The sequence below is a fragment of the Mastigoproctus giganteus genome, chromosome 1 (assembly GCF_048544385.1).
Source record: "Mastigoproctus giganteus isolate SK-2022 chromosome 1, ASM4854438v1, whole genome shotgun sequence".
Taxonomy (NCBI): Eukaryota; Metazoa; Arthropoda; class Arachnida; order Uropygi; family Thelyphonidae; genus Mastigoproctus; species Mastigoproctus giganteus.
In genome coordinates this window covers 146,798,738-146,824,179 of record NC_143575.1, presented here as the reverse complement: position 1 = coordinate 146,824,179, position 25,442 = coordinate 146,798,738, and the positions used below count along the sequence as shown (strand labels likewise).

Below are 25,442 nucleotides of genomic sequence, written 5' to 3'. Positions count from 1 at the left end.
CAAAGTAAAAGGCTCAAGCTAATGGGAGTGCTGTGGTTCAGGGGAGAACTGAGGGGGGGCAGTTTCTCTGAATCAGTCTTTTAAAATGCACTGTTTGCTTGATGTTTGCGGAGCAGTCGGGTACGGGAATTGATATTGCCAAGGGGGATGTCTTTGTGTGTGCACGATGTAAGGAGTGCAAGGAAATCAGGCGACAACTCAGCGTTGTTATGGGCCTTTATGAGAGCTTGAAGGACAGGGTGGATGCCCTCGAAGGAAATAAATTGAGGGGCCCATCAAGCTCTCAGCTGCCCACATCAATGCCAGAGCTTGCACTTGGTCATCAGGCAACACAGAGGCAGCCCCCTAGGCAGAATGCGCTGGTCCCACAGGAACTAGTAGTTGTTGGTGACTATTGTCAGGGAAACGGGGAACATGCTTTGTAAAAAGGATCGGTGGAATAGGACCAGGGTATGTCTGCCAGGGGCAAAGGTTGATGACGTTGTAGAGCGGATATCATCTTTTAAGGGCAAAAGGTGATATAGTTGTACACGTTGGCACTAATGATATTAAGAGTAGGAGACCGGCGGAATTAATTAGCAAGTACAGGTCAATGTTGAAAAAAAGCCGTGAATTAGGGTTGAATTTGAAAGTGTCTGCAATTCTGCCCAGACACGATAGGAGGGAGTATATGATGAGAGCCTTGTCGATCAATTCAGCCCTGGAGGGATTGTGCAAGGCTCAAGGGGTAGAATTTTTTTCAGCCTGGACTGTACTTGTTAACAGGAGAGTGCTTCTACAGGGATGGGATACACTTAAATAGAAAGGGTGCAAGAATTTTTGCTGATGCTGTCGAGCCAGTGTTAGGTGGGTCGGAAAACTGCTAGTTGGGGGGGGATACAAGGACTAATAGATTAACAGTAGCCACTGGCAGAGGTGGAAGTGATTCTTGCACTGCTTCTATTGAAATGAGCAGAAGCCTGAAAAACAAGATGCAGGATATTTCAGAGACTGCTGGGAGTAATTGCGGTACAAGTAAACACATGGGTTGTGTTAGGGTAGCTAAGAATAGAAACAGGTGCATGTATACCTGCATGTACACCAATGCTAGGAGTTTGGTAAATAAATTTGATGAATTTGAGGTATTGCTCAAAACATCAAAGGCAGATATTGTTGGGATATCAGAGACGTGGTGTCACACAGATATAAGTAATGCGGAACTGGAATTTGGGGAATACAATGTGTATAGAAAGGATAGACAGGACAGGAGGGGAGGAGGGGTTATGCTATTAATTAACAAACACATAAGGTCCAAGGAAGTGAAGCCAGTCGACATCGATGGGCAGGGCAGTGTCGAGTCAGTTTGGTGTGACATAAGCATAGGGAAATCAAAATTGAGAGTAGGAGTGTGCTATAGGCCTAATGACTCTGATGAGTATAATAAGATATTGTACATGGAAATAGAGTGGGCCAGTAAATCAGAGAGTCTTATAATGGGGGATTTTAATTTCCCAGATATTGACTGGAATTTGTGGGTTGGTCACTCGCACACTAGCAAGGCTTTTGTGGATTTATTGGATGATTGTTTTCTACATCAGCATGTTCGTGAGGCAACAAGAGGGAGCAATACTCTTGATCTGATTATCAGTAGTGATTCTTCATGCATTAAGAATCTGCAGATAAATGAACCACTAGGTGGCAGTGATCACAGTGTGTTGAAGTGGGATTTACTCAAGGAGGTAACTACCATCAGAGGTAAAGGGAAGGGTTTTTGTTTTTGTAAAGGCGACTATGATGGTCTGAGACAGTATTTAAATTCTATACAGTGGGACCAACTGATGATGTTACCAACAGCGAACTCAAAATGGGAAGCATTCAAGGAACTAATCTTGGAGGCTACCAGGCTTTACATACCAACTAAGAAATATTGTTCAAGGTTTGGGCCTAAATGGTTGTCAGATGAACTAATGAGGCATGTGGCAGAGAAGAAAAATGCATGGGATACATACAAATTAATGGGTGACATGGAAGCCTATGATAGATATAAGTTGGTCTGTAACCAAGTCACAAAGGAGATTAGGCAGGCAAAGGCAGACTACGAAAAATCCTTGGCAAAGGATGCAAAGAAAAACAGAAAAGAGTTCTTTACATATTTAAACTCGAGAAGGAAAGGGATGAATCAGATTGGTCCACTGGATATTGATGGTTCAACAGTTGAGGATCCTGCTCAGATGGCTAACAATCTAAACGAGTATTTTGCATCTACATTCATGCATGAGGAGTTATTCAGGAAGGAGAATGATGTAGGTAAAGTAAACATTGGCAGTGAGCTGGATGATTTTGTAATAACTGAGAGGAAAGTGGAGGAGAGATTTGAGGATAAACATAAAAAAGGCACCTGGGGTGGATGGGATCTATCCAGTTATATTAAAGGAGGCAGCAAAGGAAGTAAGCAAACCCCTAGCCATAATTATGAGAGCTTCTTTGGACTCAGGGGAGGTACCCATAGACTGGAGATGTGCAAATGTAACCCCAATTCACAAAGGAGGATCAAAGGCTGACACAAGTAATTATAGACCTGTTAGTTTAACTTCTGTTCCAGGTAAGTTAATGGAGGCACTGGTTAAAGAAGCACTGCAGGATCATCTAGACAAGAATTCAGTTATAGCTCAGATGCAGCATGGTTTTGTTAAGGGCAGGTCTTGCCTGACCAATTTGATTGGATACTATGATGTAGTCACAAAAGAACTGGATGCAGGGAATAATTTTGATATTATATATTTGGATCTTAGAAAGGCTTTTGATACTGTTGCACATGGAAGACTGCTACACAAATTGGAGCAGTGTGGCATTGGAGGCAAATTGCTGCTATGGATAAGGGGATGGTTGAGTGGCAGAAGACAGAGAGTGGTAATCAATGGACACTGCTCAACGTGGACTAATGTTATTAGTGGAGTTCCTCAGGGTTCAGTGTTGGGTCCGTTGTTGTTTTCGGTGTTTATGAATGATATTGATGATGGGATATCAAGTTTAATGTCCAAGTTTGCAGATGATACAAAGGTTGGCAGGGTTGTTAAGGACACTACTGACGCTATGCTGCTGCAACAGGATCTGGAAAGGTTGAACAGATGGGCTGAGAGGTGGCAAATGAAGTTTAACATTGACAAATGTAAATGTACTACATATGGGAAACAGTAACCCCAGAGCAACGTATCAACTCTGCGGTACTACACTGACAGTGGTGGAGAATGAAAAGGACCTGGGGGTAATTGTGCAGCAGATATGAAGTTCTCTGAGCAGTGCAGACGAGCTGCAAGAGTAGCTCATGGTGTCTTGTCAATGATATACAGGAATTTTTCTAGCAGGGATAAGGAGGTGATTATTGCTTTGTATAAGGCAATGGTTAGGCCACATCTTGAGTACTGTATACAGGTCTGGAGGCCTCATTTCAAGAAGGATGTAGAGCTGCTGGAACGGGTACAGAGAAGGGCAACAAGATTAGTGAATGGAACAAAGGGTTGCTCTTACGAAGAAAGGCTTAAGTTTTGCAAATTACAGAGTCTGGAGACTAGGCACCGGCGAGGTGATCTGATAGAGGTGTATAAGGCTGTGAATGGTTTGAGCATGCTCAATGCCAATGGGATTCTTCATCTTGCTCAGAATAATCACCTCAGAGGGCATAAATTCAAATTGAGGAAGGACGGATGTCGGATAGATGTGCGGAAATTTGCCTTTGGCCAGCGGGTGGTTGGTTGGTGGAACCGACTTCCATCACTTGTTGTTGAAGTTGATAGCCTAAACAAATTTAAGGCTCAACTGGACAGGTATTTCGAACGAACGGAGGGGTGAAATGCGAGTGGGTTTTTTTTTTTTTTTTTTTTTTTTGCCTGATGCTGAATAAGCTTGCTTTCTTGCATCATATGCCTCTACTAATGCTAATGCTAATGGGCTCAACATTAGCATGATCTATTCGATATAATGGGTACAATATTAGTGAGGGTGTGAGCGACATGCACTTCACGCAGAAGGCAATGCTAGTGAATGAAGGTGCTGAAACTTGTGTGATATACTTCAAGAAGATTGTGGATGTAATTAAGAACGTACTGCAGATGAAATGTTATAGCCTGTTTGGTCAGTTTTACATGGTCAACTTTTTCAAGTGTATAGAATTTCAATATCGCAGTAGTCCACATGTGTACATTTTGCTGTGGCTAAATAACACTCCCAAAGACCCTTTGGGCAAGAACAAAGACAACGGCATTGCAATAATCGACAAGTTAGTGTCTGTACCTGCTAGCAAGTTTTCGGGGAGCATCAAAACTACAAATTCACAAATATACACTTACGTGTTATTACAAGAAAATAATGCTGGATAAACAACAAATGTGTCAATTTGAAGTACCATTCATGCTTGTCGCTCGACCACTATATGCCTAAGACAGACAGATGCAAAGTAATATAAATTTTCTATTTATACTCTGGGACCAAACAGTCAGAGGAGTTCACAAGATAGACAGAATACAAGAAACAGCACCATATTTAGCAGTCATGGGCTTGAACCCCAGTCACTCGAGGCACATGTACTTATGCACCCGCACACCTGACCACTCAGCTACGTCGGCTGCTCACTTCAAGATGTGGCAAAATCTAGAGGATAACAAGTATGCTGACATTGATGCCTTCTTCAGGGTAAACTCTTATAACTATTATTGCATGTGTTAGAGCTTGCATAAATCGGCTGAAGGTATTTCTCAAACGTCAACCAAGTGAGAAGGTAGAATCCATTCATCTGTAACATTTTGAAATCAAACATTGACATCCAATTCATTACAGAGTAATACTCTTCTGCTGTGTATGTTGAGAACACATGAACAAGATTTTTTTTTTTTTTTTTTTTTTATGTGAACCCCAAACACGAGAGGTATTAGAACCTATAGTACTTAGTACCGTGCTTGGGTTAGGGTTGAAGGAGAAGTATGGGGGGAGGGGGATGCCAGAAACTTTGCTCTAGAGACTAAACATGGGTTTCACCACTTCAAGCCTCCAATAAGCAAAGTGGTGGTATTTCACCGGTTGATGAAAGCCATCTACCACCTATGAACTGAGAGATCAAGCAATTTACAACGAAGATCATTATAATCATGAATGAGCATCCACAGTTCGACATTGTCGAAATCACGAGTCAAAAAGTTGCCCAGTGCTTGCCACGTCAGCCCATATCAGAGAGCTCTGCAGTGGTAGGTTACATTCCCACTGTCTGGCCATCAAGCGACAGAAAGTGAGGAAGTCCAACACAAAGATGAATGAAGAGAACCTTGGAGGATTCGTGTGACATATGGATTGAGAATTGGTTTGACAAATATGAGAAGAGACCACACCAGTTGGATCATGTTACTCTGTCATGCTTTGTTGCAAATTACACATGCAGCGCTAATGGGATCTGCAAGAAACACTATCCATGCATAATACACTATTGAAACTATGACATGGCTCAGGATCTCAACGAGCAAAAGGATGAGATGATAATGCTGCACATTTCATTTCACAATGAGGAAACAGATAATCAGAGATGGCATATGTCATGATCTACGACAACAATGAAGAGCTCATACTAGAACAGCATCAACTGCATGAATTGGACGTGGACATTTGCAAAACAATGGAAATTTGTAAAGCGATGTGTCAAGACAATGATGGCTACCCTGACAAAGAATGCAGTAATGACCTGCACAGCCTTGTTACGCGACTGCAAGAAGACCCCTTTTAAGACTTATAATCACGCAGACAGCAAGATGAATGAGGATCTTGCCACACTCGACCAACTCAGCATAATTGCAAAGAAATGAGAAAACTTAATGACTAACAAGGATGGCCAACAACAAGCAAAAGATTCTACTCATGCATGTAATTTGGAGGCTGTTATCTCCCAATCATGAACTGATCAGATATTCTTAACCATCCTAGCTGGTTGTGGTAAAACGTTTGTGATTCACCTCTTGATGGAAATATACAACCACTTCAACTAGTAAGGCTGCCACTGCAATAGACAGAACCACTGTGCACGCTGGGCTCAAGATATCCACTTCGAGAAATCTGCCTGTCGGTGGAAGTCACACAATACAGATTGCTGTTTAAGTATGTCAGAGCATTAATAATCAAAGAAATCAGCATGATTGGTGCTGAGCTGTTATCGCAAATGGACGAGAAGCTAAAACAGATAACTGGAAATGTTGAAACGAGCTTAGGAAGGATATGTTCCTAATCAGGGACTTACATCAGCTGCCTCCGGTTCATGCGACCCGGTCAATAAACAATAAAGCAGCATATCACTGATCCCACTCTCACATACTCTGTGTGGCCTCACATGCTACGAGCTCAATCAAGTTATGTGCCAGTCGAACACTGCGTTCGCATCTGTGTTAACCAAAATCGGTAATGGAACTAAATTAGATTAGAATGAGCAAGATCTTATCTAGTCTTGTTTCTTCACTCAGAAGGAAGCTGTTTGCCTCTGCCCAAATGGTATACAACTGTACTTGCAAAATAATTCTGTAAATGAGTACAACTGCACGATCTTCAATGCTGCAGAAGAGAAAGTGGAATCAGTTGTGCAAGACATCTTCGTGGGTTGCCGAATGCAGAGAAGCACACATGCACCAGAAACTCTAAAATGTCAGTTATCGACACTGGTGTATTACCCTACAAGCTCCCAGTCATAGGCAAACTGTATATTGTCACTACCAAAATGGACATTATTGATGGACTTGCTAATGGCAGTGTGGGTAAATTATCAAAGATTGAATACAACAAAGAGAAATAGATACAATGATTGTGGCTTGAATTTACCACCTCACCTCAGACAGGAAAGTTAGCTCACAAGGCAGCGAGATATGTGCAAGCAAAGAACATCAATCCTGCAGCTGTGTCACTTGGATCAAGACGAACTGCAAGTATATTGTTACACAACTGTGCCAAATCACTTTCTGGCTTGTGCAATGATAATATACAAGTCGCAAGGTGGCATTGTTTGATACAGTGGTTTACGAATACGAAAAAGGGCACGAACAGCAGCTGGTTTATGTTGCTCTGTCATGTGTAACTGTCATCAATGCACTCTACATAGTCTTGCTGACCAGCAACAAGAGATTCTACCATGGCCTGAGAAACACTACATCGATCTACAAAATGAGTTTGCCAGGCTCGCGACTAATCAGTTACAAACAAGACAGGACAGTTTACTCGAATTCATCCATAATAGGAACTCTCAGTTCGTTCTCTCACTCAACTGCCAAAGCCTATGGGCACACCATGTCACCAACACAGCAATGACAAATCTTGCTGCTATCTGAGACCTGGTTAGAAAATAATGAGTGTCAACATCCCGGAACTTCGACTGCGTGGCTCATTCAAGCATGTTATCAAATAGACAGCTGGAGTCACAATATATCACAGCAAGATGGACAATCGACAAACGATTGATTTGACAGTCAGTGTTCGGCCCATTGGCGATCAGTTGTCTATATTTCTCCTAACAATAACATACAAGATATAACTGACTTTTTGTTTTGCTGCCATACTCAATTCAAGGTGCAGCACTGTTAAAGAAACATTTACATAAAATACCCATGATCATAAGCGGCAATTTCAACGTTGACTTCGGATTGAAAGAAACAATCATTAATTACTTTCCTGCAAGAAACATTCGATCTAACTCTAAACACTAATCTCAACTACAAGATCAGGTACCTCAATCAACGCTGTTTTCCAGAGACATTTAGATATGTTGCAATTGTAAGTATACGTCTCTTACTTTAGTTATCACAAATCTGTTGTATCTTGTCTTCCAGCTGAAATTATGAAATTTGTGAATGATCAATAAAATATTTACAATACAAAAGCTCTTTTATTTCGTAATCAATATATACAAATCAAAATACCTAAAAGAAATGTGAAGGATGTTTCACATAAAACCATCTATTGGCATGCTTGGCACACGTCACATTTTTTTAAAATTTAACATACTAAACTGTAGTTAACATATAGTTTGAATCCCTATAGTCACGTAGGTAGGTTAGTTTATTTTTGTTAAGTATTTATAAAGATACAGCTTAATATTCAGGTCTATGTTATTGATATTTTGGCAGAAACTTCGCAACTTCCATTCAGTAGCTTAAATTTAACGTCTCTAATGGTTAGAGTTTTGTAAATATTTCATTTCTGTACTCTTTTGGTATTTTAAATTCTGTAATATGTTGTAAATTTAAATTTTGTAATCGTTCTCAAGTTCAAAATTACCTAAATAATATTACCTGTTGCTACAAGATACACTTACAATACAAAGATCTAAGGTTTTTTTTTTTTTTTTTTTGATTTGGTAGTTGTTGGCGCATCGGCTTCTGTCGCCATATTGCACCTCCCAAGGTTTTTGCAGTACTTTGATCCAAGCCCGAGGCGGGAATCGAACCCGCGACCTTTGGGTTGCCGGGCAGGTACTTTACCCACTCGGCTAGCCCGGTCGGCTAAAGATCTAAGGATATTGTGACCCAGACTAGGAAGAATGAATGTGCCCATGTTGTCTTCTGCATAAAGTATTTAGTATGGATTCATCACAACAATTATCCTTTACAATATCTATAGCTGTGGTATCAGATGATTTCCTTCTAACACAATCTGGATTTTCTGTTTGGTTTGGCATTACTGGAGCTGACTAGGTAGAAGGTGGTATTGAAATTGGAGTACTGTTCATCCTATCTACAGTTTTTTTGTTTTGTTGATTGTGATGCAGACGACAGCAGTAATCGAGCCTATTCAGAAATTGACATTTTTGGGGGAACTGATATATCCTTTTGAGTTGAAAATGTATAGTATCTCTGGGATGCTTCCGCATATGTACGTTTTGCATATTTTGTAGTAGATGTTTTCTTGATCCTGGGTATGAGACTGTTCTCTATTTTGTATTTCTAGTTTTTTTTCCTCCAGCTTCCATTGATCTCAGGATATCACAGAGTACACAATGCAGAGATGGGGGGAACCCCTGGTGCCATCAGACAACTAACACACTTTGCTTTCAGGATTTAGAAAAGGCTGGATGGTTGCCTTTGCAGTTGACATTGTGATGATTCAGCATTGCAATCAGTATGAATATGTTCCTCTGATCTGCAGTGCGAGCACAGTAAATCTCCTTGGCAGATAATTTTGGAATGCCCAAATTTCTGACACTTGTAGCATGGTATGTTTAGGTATCTGGCTTTTACTGATGAAGGAAGGTTCAATGTAGAGAAAGTAAGAATGATGCTATGAGAAGGAACAAATTATCCATCTTTCTTAACATTATTAGCTTTGCTTGCGTAACTTTCTGGTTCTGTAGTTCTTGAACAATCTCCTTCTCTGAGAAGTTTAAAAGGTCCCATTGGGAATATGAGACCTTTGGAAGTGTTAAGGATGGCATAAGGAGATACCTTGGTAGGAACCCCACAAAACGGCATAAATTTCAGGAGAGATTCTACGTCTGCAGCTGATAGTTTTGACTAACTGATCTCAGATTTGTGTCTTTAGCATTTTAGGTGATCTGGCTACACTTTCTAAAACATTTTTGAATATAGAAATGTGGCAGTGTACCTAGTGACCAATTCGCTATTGAATGCAGTATAAGGAAAGTTGGAAATTCCATTTGAGGTACATCTGTTTTCATCCTCTTTCCGGTTGGATTGTCAGAATTGGGTTGTTGCAGATACATAGGTACAGGATTTGCAATCTTCAGTGGAGGAAAATTTTCATTTTCCACGATTGCTCCTTTTAAGCGCTGGAAGGATAACTTTTCTTACCAGGTTTCCCTACCATGGGGAGGCTAAAGCAGTGCCACAAGGTGACCAAGCAGCTGTTAGTTGTTTTAGTGATAAAAGAAAAAGAAACAGGATGTTGTCTTTCCTTTCTGAACCTTTGCCTATTCCCTATAGTGCGAAAGAGCTGCTCTAATAGAAAATGAGGAAAACGGCATTCAGAACAAAAAAAGAATCTGTACGTGACAAAAGTTCTTTAGAAAGTGGCTTGGCCACAAAACGCTTCGCACCTGGGGCCAAGTTCCTGACTGACTGGCTGTAGTGATGTCAAACTCTGCCCGACGTTGGAAGGCATTCTAATAAGCCCAATCAATCTCTTAAGCAGGATATCAGGAAAGGCAGGATATCACAGGAAAGTGATCACTTCCGTATGGTTTCTTCTCAACCTCTCAAGGTTGTTTGTTGTTTGGTTTTTTAAGGAGCATTAGCAACTAAGACCATATTGCTCTGGGTCATACGGTGGTCATTCCCTGACCTTTCCGCATCCTCCGTATTTGGTGGTGACGGGCTCGAACCCCGGTTTAATCAAGGAGCGTGTGCTACGCACTGCTGCTCCTTCCCACCTGGCTATGGAGCCGCCCAACCTCTCAAGTAAGTGAAGGGAAGAGAGAAGGAAAGGAGACAGAAAGATCAATGGCAGAAAACGTATGGCAGACATTTTGAAGGTGTTAGTTCCCACATTTAGAAGGAAGAGGTTATTATCAGTGAGCATACAAACTGTCTGAAAAGTTTTAGGACTACATTAAAAAAAAAAAAAAAATCGAAATCACTCATAACTCGATATACTTCTTTGCGTGGTTGTACAGCTTCTGGATGGCTCTGTGTAACTCTGTTTAACTCCCTTGTCAGACTGGTTTTGATCTTTGAAATGCTGTCAAAATGGTACCGTTTCAGGTGCAATCACTTTGGGGAACAGAAAATAATCAGCAGGTGCCAAATTTGGCTAATAGGAGGATGGTACAGCACTGTAACACCACCTTTCCATGCAAGAAACTGCTTGATCATGGTCACATTATGGGAAGGTGTATTGTTGTGAACAAGAACCATTAACCTCTTTTGGCCATGTATGGCCTCACATGCCAAACTGTTTTCAATCTGTCCATCACTCTTCTGTAAAATAAAATTCAAAGTTGACCATCTGTCCTTCTGGTACAAATTTTTTGTACAAAACGCCTTGCCAATCAGAAAACAATCACCAACATCATTTCGGTTCAAGACTTTTTGGCACCAGCAAATTTTCTCTGACCCATGCAGCTAATCGTCTCTGTTTCAGGTTCATATGCAAAGAACCAGGATTCATCACCAGTTATGATTTTCCCTCTTTTGAAAAAACTTGAGATCATTGTCTGCCATCTCAAATCTCGGCATGCAGCAACTTGTTCCTCCTTCTGTTGCACCATCAGTGCATGTGGTATGAAGTGAGAGAACACTTTCCTTTTTTTCAAATCTTCAACAACAATTGAACACATGGTATCCTTGCTGATGTGAAGCTGGTCTGCTATCTTTGGAGGGACAACAGATGATCTTCAATTAACAGCTGCTGACTTTTTCAATGATCAATCTGTATGAGACTAGAATGGGTGACCATTCTAGTCTCATGATGTACAATATTAACATTGTGCATCATGCTGAACAACTTCCCACCCTTCACAGAAATGCTCATACCAATGAAAACATTGGATCGTGATAGTGTTCATATCCATAATTTGCACTTACCATTGCAACTGTTTCAGTTGCACTTTTTCCAGCTATAAAACAAAGTTTACAGCTTTATAGCTACTCTTTGCTCAGTCCTTGAATCCATGATGAATTTTACTGCACCAACAACTAGCTCTGTGCCACTTGCATAGAACTAGTTCAAATCTGATAGTAAATAGTTTCAACAGTGGCCAATGTATGGCAGTAGTTCAGATAGCCAGTAGTAGATTTTGGAAAAATTTAGTTCTAAAATTTTTCAGACACACCTTGTATGCTCATACACTTTTATTAATTTCAGCACTACTCCACAGGGTCTTTCCATTGAAATCCTCAGCAATAAATTAATGAAACCTATCTGAAAGGTGAACTGCTATTGCCTTGATGCTGAACATTTGAGGAACATTTCTTGGCTGTAAGCAGTAAAGGCTGAAATGGAGACCAGCTGCCCAGAAGGTTACAAATGATAGTAAAGTTGTACGTGGTAGGGGCTATCATTTGGATTTAGAGTTTTCTGTACACGTTTTTCAGAATTCGTAATTAGCGGACAATGGGCATGAATGACTAAGTGATATAGTCATTTCAATTTGAGGCCCAAAGGAACATTTCTTGGTAACCTTTTAAGCATATGTTGCCTTATTGCTATTTGCTGGCTTCACTGCTTTTCTTGCCTCACGATATGAAATGTTCAGCTCTCCTTAAGTCCTTGTATTTATTTTTCTTCCTTTTAGAATTAGTAGAGGCATACAAAGAAAGAAAGCAAGTTTATATAGCCTCAGCAAAAAAAAAAAAAAAAAAAAAAACTTTCTATTCGCTCCAAAATTTTGTCCAGTTTCTTCCTTGAATTTATTAGCATTAGCAAAGACATATGATGCAAGAAAGTAAGCTTATGCAACATCAGCCAAAACAAAAAAACAAAGAACTTCCCATTTCACCTCACCTCTTCATTCACTCCAAAAGTTTGTCCAGTTCTTATGTGAATTTATTTAAGCTATCAACTTTCACAATGACAAATGAAAATTTGGTCCAGCAACCAAACCACCTGCTGGCTAAAGGCAAATTTCAGCACATCTATTCTCCAACTGTCTTTTCTCAATTTGAATTTATGCCCTCTCAAATGCGTAATCTGAGCAAGAGGAAGAATCCTATCAGCATTGAGCTTGCTTAAACCACTTAAAGCCTTATACACCTCCAACAGGTCACATCATAGGTGCCTAGTCTCCATACATGATAATTTGCACAACTTATTTTATTATTTTATTTTTTTGTAAAAGCGCCCGTTTGTCCCCCTCACCAATCTCATTCCAGCAGCTTTACATCTTTCCTAAAATGAGGCCTCCAGACCTGTATGCAGTACTCAAGGTATGGCCTGACCATTGGCTTATACTAAGGGATAATCGTTTCCTTATAGCTGCTAGCAAAATTCCTGTATATCATTGACAAGACCTCATGAGCTGCTCTGGCAGCCTGTCTACACTGCTCAAAGAACTTCATATCTGACTGCACAATTACCCCCAGGTCTTTTTCATTCTCTACTACCCTGAGTGTAGTACCGCATAGTTGGTACATTACTAAGAGGTTACTGCTACCCATATGCAGTACTTTGCATTTGTCAACGTTAAACTTCAGTTGCCACCTCTAAGCCCGTCTGCTCAACTTTTCTAGATGCTGTTGCAGTAGTGTACTGTCATTAGCGTCAGTAACAACCCTGCCAACCTTCGTATTGTCTCCAAATTTGGACATTAAGCCTAATATACCTTCATCAATATTATTAATAATATAAAAAAAAACAATGGGCTCAACAGCCTGGGGGACTCCACTGATAACATCAGTCCACGAAGAGCAGTGTCCATTGATTACCACTCTGTCTTCCATGTGCAACAGTATTAAAAGCTTTCCTGAAATCCAAGTGTATGATATCAAAATTATTTTTTGCATCTAGTTCCTCTGTGACCACATCGTAACGTCCAATTAAATTGCTCCTATAAGACTTCCCCTTAACAAACCCATGCCGAGTCTGAACTATAACTGCATTCTTGTCTAAGTGATCTTGCAATGCTTTTTAACCAGTGACAACATTATTTTCCCTGGAACAGAAGTTAAACTAACAGGTCTGTAATTACTCGTGTCAATCTTTTGTGAATTGGGGATATTTTTGCACATTTTCAATCCACGGGGATGTCAATCCAAGGATGCTCTCATAATTATGGTTAAGGGTTTGCTTACTTCCTTTCCTTTAATATAACTGGATAGATTCCATACATCTCCGGTGCCTTCCTTATGTTTAGCTCCAACAATTTCTCCTCCACTTTGCTCTCAGTTATTACAAAATCATTTAACTCCCTGTTAGAGTTTGATAAATTTCTGGCCTCTACTTTCCTATATAATTCCTAGTGAGTGAATATAGATTCAAAACACTCATTTAGTTTGTCAGCTATCTGAGAAGGATCATCAACAGTCGAACTATAGATATTAAGTGTGGAACAAACTGATTCATCTCCTTCCTTCCAGAGTTTATGTAAGTAAAGAAGTCTTTGCTGTTTAGTTGTTTTGTGAAGAAGTCTTGGCTGTTCCTTCAACCTCTGCATGATAATGAGTATACAAGGTGCTCTCCTTGGCCGTTAAGGTGGGTTTTGCAACTTCACATAAAGTAATTTTATAGTCCTTTGCATTGCTGTGTGCATGCAAGGGCACAATGGCAGCCATTTGCTAATGTCTATATTTCTGTCCCTTGAAACACCTTAATGGGTTTGTACATACTGTGCAGTTCAGATAGCCAGCTTTGATCAAATTAGGAGATGTTGGCGTACTGAAAGTAAAGATGAGGTTTATATACAAGACTCGATTCCCATCCCTACATACGAATATTTGCTTTGCAGCTGTCAGTCCTTGCAAACAGATCTTCTCTTCAGACACTTCAAGATCCCATTCAGAGATAATGCCTTGCGATGTCTTGTGGGATGTTATTGTAATTAGCATTCCTTTAATGGAGGTGGTTCAGATGAGATGTTCAGAGTTCTTTTCACATTTTGTCTACAAAATGTAATTCCCCACAACAGCTGCTTTACTTATATAGGGGCTTGCCAACCCTTCTGAATAAAGAATGGCAACATTTTCCCCATAGTCATCACACACCAGTTGGATGAACTCTCAGGTATCTAGGCATTGGACCTGACAGGGGGTTTCCAACTCCAGACTTCTTTGCTGAAGTGTTGTACCTACCCGAAAATCAATGTCAGTATTTTCGGGTAGGGATCATGTTTCAATCCCAAAAGAAAAGTTTAGATTATCAGGATTCATATTAGTTTTTATTTTGTTTCAGTGTTCAGGTTCCCAAACCACCAAAGAACTCAAATGGGATGACCACTACATGGCTAGCAACAAATGCACTCGGGAGAGGAACACTGGAGCTACCTAGACACCATACCTGTGCCACTGACAGTCTGAATAAGGATTAAGGATGCCTTGGAACAAGAGGGTAGGGGCATGGCTGATTGATCCTAGGCAAGCTATCCCAGGATTATGTCTTGTTGAAGAAGAGGCCAAAGTGGTCTGTTAAAGGAGATTTGAATACAAGCCAATGTGCAAGATCCTTATTTTGAACAGCCTTAGCACATTTATTGGAAAACCAAGGTTTTGATAAAGGATGAGATTTTAAGGTGGAGTGTGGAATAAAAAGATTTCATTTCTACAAGAATAATTTCATTGATGCGATCTGAGCAAACACTGACATCAGAAGATTGAAACTAAAGGAAAAGAAATCTCACAGATCATCATTGCATTCCTGTGAAGCCAAACAACAAGAGGATGAGAATGGCCATGAAAGAACATCTTCACTGGAGAAGAGACTATACAAGTTGTGATCTGAGGTGCCTAGAGGACCATTCACCTTGACAGTGTTCTTTGTGAGAAAAAGATCAAGTGTGTTGGCTGTGTGGTCAGGACTGTCAGGTATTCTAGGAGGTAAATGAACAATCTGTGCAAGGTCATTAGTAATTCTAAAAGCCTCAGCATCTCAACCAGCTGGGTCCATGTGACTAGAAAACAAAAACCACTTGGAGTTGTAAGCATTAAAATCACCAAGTAAAATTACTTCACTGGTAGGAAAGTCAGACTAGAGAAAATCTAGTTACAAAGAGAGGAAGTCAAAGAGTTAAGTGATTAGTAGAGTTGGGAGAATGATAGATGAATTTAACAGAATGAGGTAGAGAGTAAGCCACAGAAGATCAAAAAGAAGGGATTCCAAATTACAGTCTCTGACAGGGAATATCAGAGTGGACATATGCACACCCTTGAAGCAAAAGGAATCATACAGTGAATAACTTGGACAACTGATATGACCAGTGGTTGAATGAACCAATCAGTGGGATTCTATCAGAAAAGTACATGGGGCTTGCCAGACTAAGTGGAAATGGGCTTCATTAAGACTGGAACTGAGACCACGCATATTTGTGAAATGAACGAGGCAGTGTTTGGGAAGTTTAGATCCTTTCACAGAAAAGATTTTTTCTATTAGCTTGACAATTCATGATTGTTTTCAGTAGAAAACAAAAAAGTGGGGAGGGCATACTGCATGAAGTAATGAAATTTTTGAATATGGCATTCACAAGGCAAGAATATTAGTAAAATAATAAGAGTATTATTTTACTAATATTATTATCAACATAGAACATATTGAGTATTACAGCTCTGATTCATACTATACAAGGCAAGAATATACCTAGCTTCCAGACATAACGTGGCCTTGATAATGTCCCTACATACGCACTATTTGAATTTACTCCAGTCACTATCTGGCAAGTAGCGACAGCGAGATTATACACCAGCTGATCCGGAAGCCTCCTAGAGAGTTACTAATAGGTTCAGCCCAGTGGGCTATCTAGGGGCAAGCCTGCAAACACAGTTTTAGAGCTGTGCCCTCAAAATGTAAGGAAGATTGAATCTTTAGTCCCTGGAACTTTACTCTGGAGACTAAACATGGGTTCTGCCACTTCAAGCTTCCGATAAGCAAAGTAGAGGTACTGCACTGGTTGACCAGTCATCTACCACCTAGTACTGCCTGGTAACACAGAGGGTTGGCATTCTTCCATGTGCGGGTGCCACAACTCGACCCAGCTTATGTTGCTGTGCACCTGGTGGTCACATCCAGTATTTTAGGTGCTGTATTTCAGGACTTGCACATGGGTTACTAACAGTCCCACCATTGCAAAGGTGCAAGCAGAGGATTTGGCTGTCATAGACTGACCAGATTTCACTGAAATTAGGTCCACTTGACTTGAGTGTCACCTGAATATCAATTCCACCAGCATTTTAGACTGCCAGGTAGCAATCCCAGCTTGATATACCTGAGAGAATATCTATGACAGTCTAAAGGACCAAATCTTGATGCTAATCTGGAGGACAAGGGACATCGCTTAAAGGTCCCTTCACCAAGTATAATAGGTGCCCATATCGAGGGGACGGCTGCAGCAGTAACATCACTAGAAAAATTCTGTAATGACTGTTTCCTGCTATTTTACATAATAGATGTTTGTTTTCTTTAACTGTTTATTCTTTAATTAAACAGCTTTAGCTCAGTGTCTCAAACCAATTTAGGACATTATGAGCAAAACACACCTGGTTACCAGAGCCCCTCAGATGTTATTCAATTTCAGACATGTTTTTGGGGATTTTGTGTCATACCAAAATATATCTTCCTAACAGTGCAGCTTTGTCTAATTCATCTTTCACACTCCAAAGTTTTTAATTTAGTCATTTTTTTTTAAAATGTCAAAATATTGAATATTCAGTATAAAGAAAGCATTTTTTTAAAATTAAGTAAATATTTAAATGATCAAGGACTAACCATCACCAGTAATTTGTGTGGAAGACAATTCATATATATTGACTTCATCTATTATATCCTGTGATGATTCAACTTCACTTTCTCTCAGGTTCTTTGGGGATTCCAGTTCTTGTACTAAGTTAGGTAAAAGAAAATAATGCATTACTCTGTGCATTACAATAAAAATACTGTGTTAAAAATTTATTAGATAATAACTAATTAAAAAAACTTGCACATTTTAGATGAGTGTGAGTTCATTCATTTTTTAATTCTGTATTTTCATCGATGGTGTGAAGAATACTGCACACATAAACAGGAAGGGAATTTACCAATTTTCAATGGTACGTAATTTAAAAATTTATGAATAAAATAAAATGGAATTGGCAATTACTGACATTTGGTTCCATTCAAATATAATACAGATTTTAAAATTAACAGATCTAAAATATTATTAATTTACTTAGTCATCAGTGGCAGCACCTGCAATCATAAAAAACAGGGTAATGCTCTGAGTGATGCCAAAAAAAATTTTTTGGATTCTGAATTTTTTAATTTTTATTTATTTATTTTTAACTCTGAAGTATGACAATGCATGACCATTTGCTAATGGAATGCAATACTTATTAAATACAATTTTTTACTTTTTTTAATGAAAAATTAAAAAAAAAAAAATGCTTTTACACTTATTTTCAACAGAAAAAAAAAAAAATGAAACATAAAACAGAGTAAAACATTATAAACATAAATATATATAAAATGCATAATAAATGTATTTTAATGAAATTATTAGAATGTAGTATTTCAAGAATAATTGTAATAATAATTATGCATAATAATAATAATAATGCATTCTAATGAAATTATTAGTCGCTTCCAAGTTAAACAGTTAAAGTGCATAAAGATGTAGCATTATGTATGAGCAAGTATTTCTACTTGCTCACAAAAGGTTCCTCTAATCATTAACTAGAATTAATCTTAGACAAGTAAGGAAACTATTTTGCATAAATTCTGATGTAAATATGCATAACTTACTGAAATATAATTTGTAATCTTTCAGAATAATCTGAATATAGGAAAAGAACCACGAGCCTTACAAAAGAGAGAATTGACATTGTAAAGTGGCTTGCAAAAGTTTCACACGGATTCAAGAAGTTTTTGAACATAAACCAGTCACAATAAAGACCACAAAGAAATTGTAAAGAAATTTGATGAAGTGGGAACAATGCACAATCTACCAGTACTTGGAAAACCTTATATCTTAAAGACATTTGCCAATTTGGAATTTATAGGAGAAAATATTAAAGTCGTCTAAAAATTTTCAAAGTAAGCAATGTTGGGAACTTAAAATACCTAAAAAAAAATTATATAGAATCATAAAAGAAACGTAATTACAAGATTTTTCCCATGTTGCTACAAAGTCTGAATGAGGATGACCCAGATAGAACTTTGGAATCTGCCAAACAGTTTTTGGCCATGAATGTTACAAACCCAGATATCACTGATAATGTTTTGTGGCCTAAAGCCATACTTAAACTAAATGGAGCTGTTAATTATCATAACTGCATTTATTACCTTCTTAACAACCCATTCTTTCACAAGGATTTAAACACTCCTGGCTTGACAGTCTGGACTGGAATTTGGGAGGAGGCATCTACGCTTATTTATTATTTTTTTTCTCTCTTTGAGGCAACCATGACAGAAGGCTACCTAGTTGCTAAAAGACATCATTCCATTAATGCAGGATGGTGTCTGCAAAGGCCATGAAACGCACCCAGATAAGACATGCTCCAGTCAAATGGTGGACACCAGCACTGACATTCTCTGTAAGGAAACCATTAAAGTAAGAAAACTGTATCAGAGGTGTAAGTGTAGGGGAGGCAATGAAACGCAAGCCCTTGAAAATAAATACAAGTGGGCAAGATGGAAATACACATGAATGATTGTTAGAGAAAAGTATAAAGCATAGAAGAGCCTGGTACAAACATGTGAAAACAACATGTCCCTGGGAATTGATATATAAACTGTAGTAACAAATTACAAGATGTTTGGAAAGACACATTGGTGAAATTAATTTTGAAATCATCATTGATGCCCCAGAATTGGTGGATTCTTACTGTCAGATAGTACTGCTGAGTGGATTGGAGGAAGTCTATGAACTAGAGATATATCTGCGACAATAGAGTCCTGTCAAATGCACAATACAGTTTCACTCAAGGCAAGGGAATGGATGACATGCTTAGGCAGCTAGTGACTATATTACAGCAATCACAGGCTAAATACTGTCTAGGTATCTTTACTGATTTTGTGGGATTATCTGATGCAATTATCTGGTAAAGTGTCTTAATGGTGTTATCCAAGGCTAAACGTTCCCTTTTGATTTATTCAGTAATCAAGGATTACTTCAGCAACAGGAAAGTAACTGTTAAGTCTGCTTCTGGGTTAGTTACTAAAACAAAAAACATTATTACTCAAGGGCTATTTATCAGTGACAAGGAATCCAAGGGCATTGCTGGGGGGGGGCAGTCTTCAATCAGTTAAAACTTAAAATATCTTGGAGTAATGATTGACAGACAGCTGTGCTTCATAATATCATGATATACATCACATATACTGCAGACAAAATTCAAAGTTTGTGGGCATGATTGCTTGAATTACAATGAAAGAAGGGGGCATTGAGGGTAAAGCATTGGCCTTATTTTAGGATTGCATTTTCCTGCCAATTGTGGGATATGCATCACATATCTGGTTGAGCTCCACTTTTCAGAAATTCAATGTGCAAAAGATCTTTTCAGTTCAGCAATCTATCTGAAGATAGATATGGCCTGTCGAACTGTGTCTACTAATGCACTAGAAGTTTTGACAGGTCTACCACTGGATTTACACTGTGTTTTTATCAATGAGTTATCATCTAAGGAAAGAAATGCCATATAACTGTTTGTCACATGAAATAGATTGTGATCTGAGTTACGAAGAGTAGAGGAAGTGTCTATGGACAGAATTGGTAAAACGATGGCAAGAACGCTGAAGAAAATGTGCAAATGGAGCAGTGGGCAAAAAATTATTTTCTAAAGGTAAATGTTAATGGGAAACAATGGGCAACTTGGTTTAATCCTAATCTCCATACAACTTGCCTTTTAACTGGACATGATTCCTTTTTTGCAAAGTTAAGGGAATTTGGAATTACTGAGTGTACTCTATGATGTAGGTAAAGTAAACATTGGCAGTGAGCTGGATGATTTTGTAATAACTGAGAGGAAAGTGGAGGAGAGATTGTTGAGGATAAACATGGAAAAAAGGCACCTGGGGTGGATGGGATCTATCCAGTTATATTAAAGGAGGCAGCAAAGGAAGTAAGCAAACCCCTAGCCATAATTATGAGAGCTTCTTTGGACTCAGGGGAGGTACCCATAGACTGGAGATGTGCAAATGTAACCCCAATTCACAAAGGAGGATCAAAGGCTGACACAAGTAATTATAGACCTGTTAGTTTACCTTCTGTTCCAGGTAAGTTAATGGAGGCACTGGTTAAAGAAGCACTGCAGGATCATCTAGACAAGAATTCAGTTATAGCTCAGATGCAGCATGGTTTTGTTAAGGGCAGGTCTTGCCTGACCAATTTGATTGGATACTATGATGTAGTCACAAAAGAACTGGATGCAGGGAATAACTTTGATATTATATATTTGGATCTTAGAAAGGCTTTTATACTGTTGCACATGGAAGACTGCTACACAAATTGGAGCAGTGTGGCATTGGAGGCAAATTGCTGCTATGGATAAGGGGATGGTTGAGTGGCAGAAGACAGAGTGGTAATCAATGGACACTGCTCAACGTGGACTAATGTTATTAGTGGAGTTCCTCAGGGTTCAGTGTTGGGTCCATTGTTGTTTTCGGTGTTTATGAATGATACTGATGATGGGATATCAAGTTTAATGTCCAAGTTTGCAGATGATACAAAGGTTGGCAGGGTTGTTAAGGACACTAATGACGCTATGCTGCTGCAACAGGATCTGGAAAGGTTGAACAGATGGGCTGAGAGTGGCAAATGAAGTTTAACATTGACAAACGTAAAGTACTACATATGGGAACCAGTAACCCCAGAGCAACGTATCAACTCTGTGATACTACACTGACAGTGGTGGAGGATGAAAAGGACCTGGGGGTAATTGTGCAGGCAGATATGAAGTTCTCTGAGCAGTGCAGACGAGCTGCAAGAGTAGCTCATGGTGTCTTGTCAATGATATACAGGAATTTTTCTAGCAGGGATAAGGAGGTGATTATTCCCTTGTATAAGGCAATGGTTAGGCCACATCTTGAGTACTGTATACAGGTCTGGAGGCCTCATTTCAAGAAGGATGTAGAGCTGCTGGAACGGGTACAGAAAAGGGCAACAAGATTAGTGAATGGAACAAAGGGTTGCTCTTACGAAGAAAGGCTTAAGTTTTGCAAATTACAGAGTCTGGAGACTAGGCACCGGCGAGGTGATCTGATAGAGGTGTATAAGGCTTTGAATGGTTTGAGCATGCTCAATGCCAATGGGATTCTTCATCTTGCTCAGAATAATCACCTCAGAGTGCATAAATTCAAATTGAGGAAGGACGGATGTCGGATAGATGTGCGGAAATTTGCCTTTGGCCAGCGGGTGGTTGGTTGGTGGAACCGACTTCCATCACTTGTTGTTGTTGAAGTTGATAGCCTAAACAAATTTAAAGCTCAACTGAACAGGTATTTCGAACGAACGGAGGGGTGAAATGGGAGTGGGTTTTTTTTTTTTTTTTTTTGGCTGATGCTGAATAAGCTTGCTTTCTTGCATCATATGCCTCTACTAATGCTAATGCTAACTTATAGACTACCGGAAGATTGGAACCATCTTTTCTATGAAAATGTCGAGTATTGTGACTAGAGTGGAGAATTAATCAAAGTTCCTAATCTCCACTCCTTTACTCCTAGATGTAACAACTGTAGTTAGTACAGAAGATTTTTTAAGCACTTTAAAATTTTGTGGTCCCACTATTCAGAAGGAGAATCTTGTTGCAATTGGAGGAGCATGAGCCAGATATTGAATAACAGTTAAAGAGGGCATGACATGCTACATTTATATGAAATATTATTATGGTAGACAGGGTGAATGCAAAATGACTGGTACCATTCTGATTACAGGTGGGAGTCTACCCTGTGAACACTATGGCTTCTAAACATCCTTATGATACATCCTCCAGATGGCTCTCCCATTAAGATGCGATTCAGAGCAGTTGTTGATGAGACCACTGACATTTTTCAGGCAGACTTGTATCAGAGAAATTAGGGTTCCAGTGGAGGGTTAGACCACCATGACCAGTCTGTTGGATTGTACTGTGATGTTATACTGTGGATTGTACTGTGGTTGTGATTCCAGGGACTGTACATGGAGACTGATTGAGGTATTCTCCTTTATTGTTAACTGCTGTACTGATGGAACTGTTCAGGTTTGAAGAAAAGTTGATTTGTTTATTGTGACCACAATTCCTGATTTAGACTTCTACTCATTTTGAATCTTCACAGTGGACTTACAAGTGTCAACTGGATCTTTGGATATTATAATCATAACCTTATGTTGGGACTTTAGAGTGTCTGATACCTTCATGATATTGCCTTGCGATATGCATATTACATTGAGAACAAACTGACACTTTACAAGATGTGTTCAAAGCCGCTAAGTGGATTTTCTTATTTATTGATTTGAAATTGTTTTTCTAAAACTTTTGATTTAAATTTAGTAGTATAGCACTATTTTGTGATTTTCTGATTAATCTGGTGTATTTATTCTTTACTCTGCCTTGTAATTGCATAAATGTATCGGTAAGGGTATCAAATCCACGTGTTACTAGTTGCAGCTCCGCTGAACGAGAAGTTTTTAAGCCATATTTAGCCGCTTTATTAACCAATTGTTACATCAAATTATTTTCCATAAGTAGCTTATAGACCTAGTCAGGATCGTTAGTTTATTCTGAATTGAGACAGCGAGATTTGGAAGTTAATTAATACTTAAGTGTCCGTAGATTTACTGTTTGTAACTTGCCGCCATTGTTATACGATACAACGTATATCAATAAATAAATTTCCCGAACTAGATAGCATTAGTATAGTATAGTATATAATATAATATTGTCAATTAATCAGTAAAATCTATTAATTTTGTTAAACTTCATTGTCAATTAAATTGTACTTTTAACTAAATATAACGACTTAGATTACAAACGAAACATAATTAATTAATACATAACTTGATACAGAAGTTATAAAAGGAACTCGTTAGATAATACTTGATACTGAAAAATATATATAGCGTTATAACTGTGTTGGAATACAAGGTGAGGGTTATAATTTTGTACTGAAATTGAAATTTTATTCAAATTAAATCAAAATCATGACTCAGACCAGAGCAGCAAAGCAAAAGGCTAAAGCTGATGGGAGTGCTGTGGCTAAGAGGAGAACTGAGGGGGGGGGGCAGTTGCCCTCTGAATCACAGCCTTTTAAAATGCAATGCTTGCATGATGTCTGTGGAGCAATCAGGTACAGGACATGATATTGCCATGGGGATGTCTGAGTGTGCACGTTGCTGTTGTTGTTTGGTTTTTAGGAGCATTAGCAACTAAGGCCATATTGCTCCGGGAATATGCGGTGGTCATTCCCTTGACCTTTCCGCATCCTCCATATTTGGTGGTGACGGGCTCAAACCCAGTCTAATCAAGAAGCGTGTGCTACGCACTGCTGCTCCTTCCCACCTGGCTACGGAGGCACCTGTGTGCGTGAGCGATGCAAGGAGTGTAACAAAATCAGGCGCAACTCAGCGTTGTTATGGGCCTATATGAGAGCTTGAAGGACAGAGTGGATGCCCTTGAAGGATTAAAATTGAGGGGCCCATCAAGCTCTCAGCTGCCCACATCAACGGCAGAGTTTACACTTGGTCATCACGCAACACAGCGGCAACCCCCAAGGCAGAATGCACTGGTCCCACAGGAACTAGTAGTTGTTGGTGCCTCTATTGTCAGGGAAACGGGGAACATGCTTTGTAAAAAGGATAGGTGGAATAGGACCAGGGTATGTCTGCCAGGGGCAAAGGTTGATGACGTTGTAGAGCGGATATCATCTTTTAAGGGCACAAAAGGTGATATAGTTGTACACGTTAGCACTAATGATATTAAGAGTAGGAGACCAGCAGAATTACTTAACAAGTACAGGTCACTGTTGAAAAAAAGCCATGAATTAGGTTGAATTTGAAAGTGTCTGCAATTCTGACCAGACACGATAGGAGGGAGTATATGATGAGAGCCTTGTCGATCAATTCGGCCCTGGAAAGATTGTGCAAGGCTCAAGGGATAGAATTTTTTTCAGCCTGGTCTGTACTTGTTAACAGGAGAGACAGCTTCTACAGGGGTGGGATACACTTAAATAGAAAGGGTGCAAGAATATTTGCTGATGCTATCGAGGCAGTGTTAGGTGGGTTGGAAAACTGCTATCTTGGGGGGGATACAAGGACTAATAGATTAACAGTAGCCACTGGCAGCGGTGAAAGTGATTCTTGCACTGCTTCTATTGGAATGAGCGAAGCCTGAAAAACAAGATGCAGGATATTTCAGAGACTGCTGGGAGTCACTGCAGTACAAGTAAATACATGGGTTGTGTTAGGGTAGCAAAGAATAGAAACAGTTGCAGGTATACTGGCGTGTACACCAATGGTAGGAGTCTGGTAAATAAATTTGATGAATTTGAGGTATTGCTCAAAGCACAAAGGCAGATATTATTGGGATATCAGAGACATGGTGTCACACAGATATAAGGAATGCAGAACTGGAATTTGGGGAGTACGTCTACAGAAAGAATAGACAGGACAGGAAGGGAGGAGGGGTTATGCTATTAGTTAAGAAACACAAAATCCAAGGAAGTGAAGCCAGCTGACATCACTGGACAGTGCAGTGTCGAGTCAGTTTGGTGTGACATAGCATTGGGAGATCAAAATTGAGAGTAGGAGTGTGTTATAAGCCTATTGAATCTGATGAGTATAATAAGAAACTGTACAGGGAAATAGAGTGGGCCAGTAAATCAGACAGTCTTATAATGGGGGA

The 25,442-nt window shown here is 39.3% G+C and overlaps 1 protein-coding gene across 6 annotated transcripts in view; it reads right to left on the bottom strand.

Moving 5' to 3' along the window:
- LOC150091181 (uncharacterized) overlaps window positions 1–25,442 on the bottom strand; it is a 210,898-nt gene that overhangs the window by 16,779 nt on the left and 168,677 nt on the right. For all 6 annotated transcript variants that reach the window (XM_090382576.1, XM_090382584.1, XM_090382593.1 and 3 more), the window contains one exon: window positions 17,359–17,472. In XM_090382576.1, coding sequence (XP_090238702.1) covers window positions 17,359–17,472 — 114 coding nt within the window. The remainder of the gene's footprint in view (window positions 1–17,358; window positions 17,473–25,442) is intronic.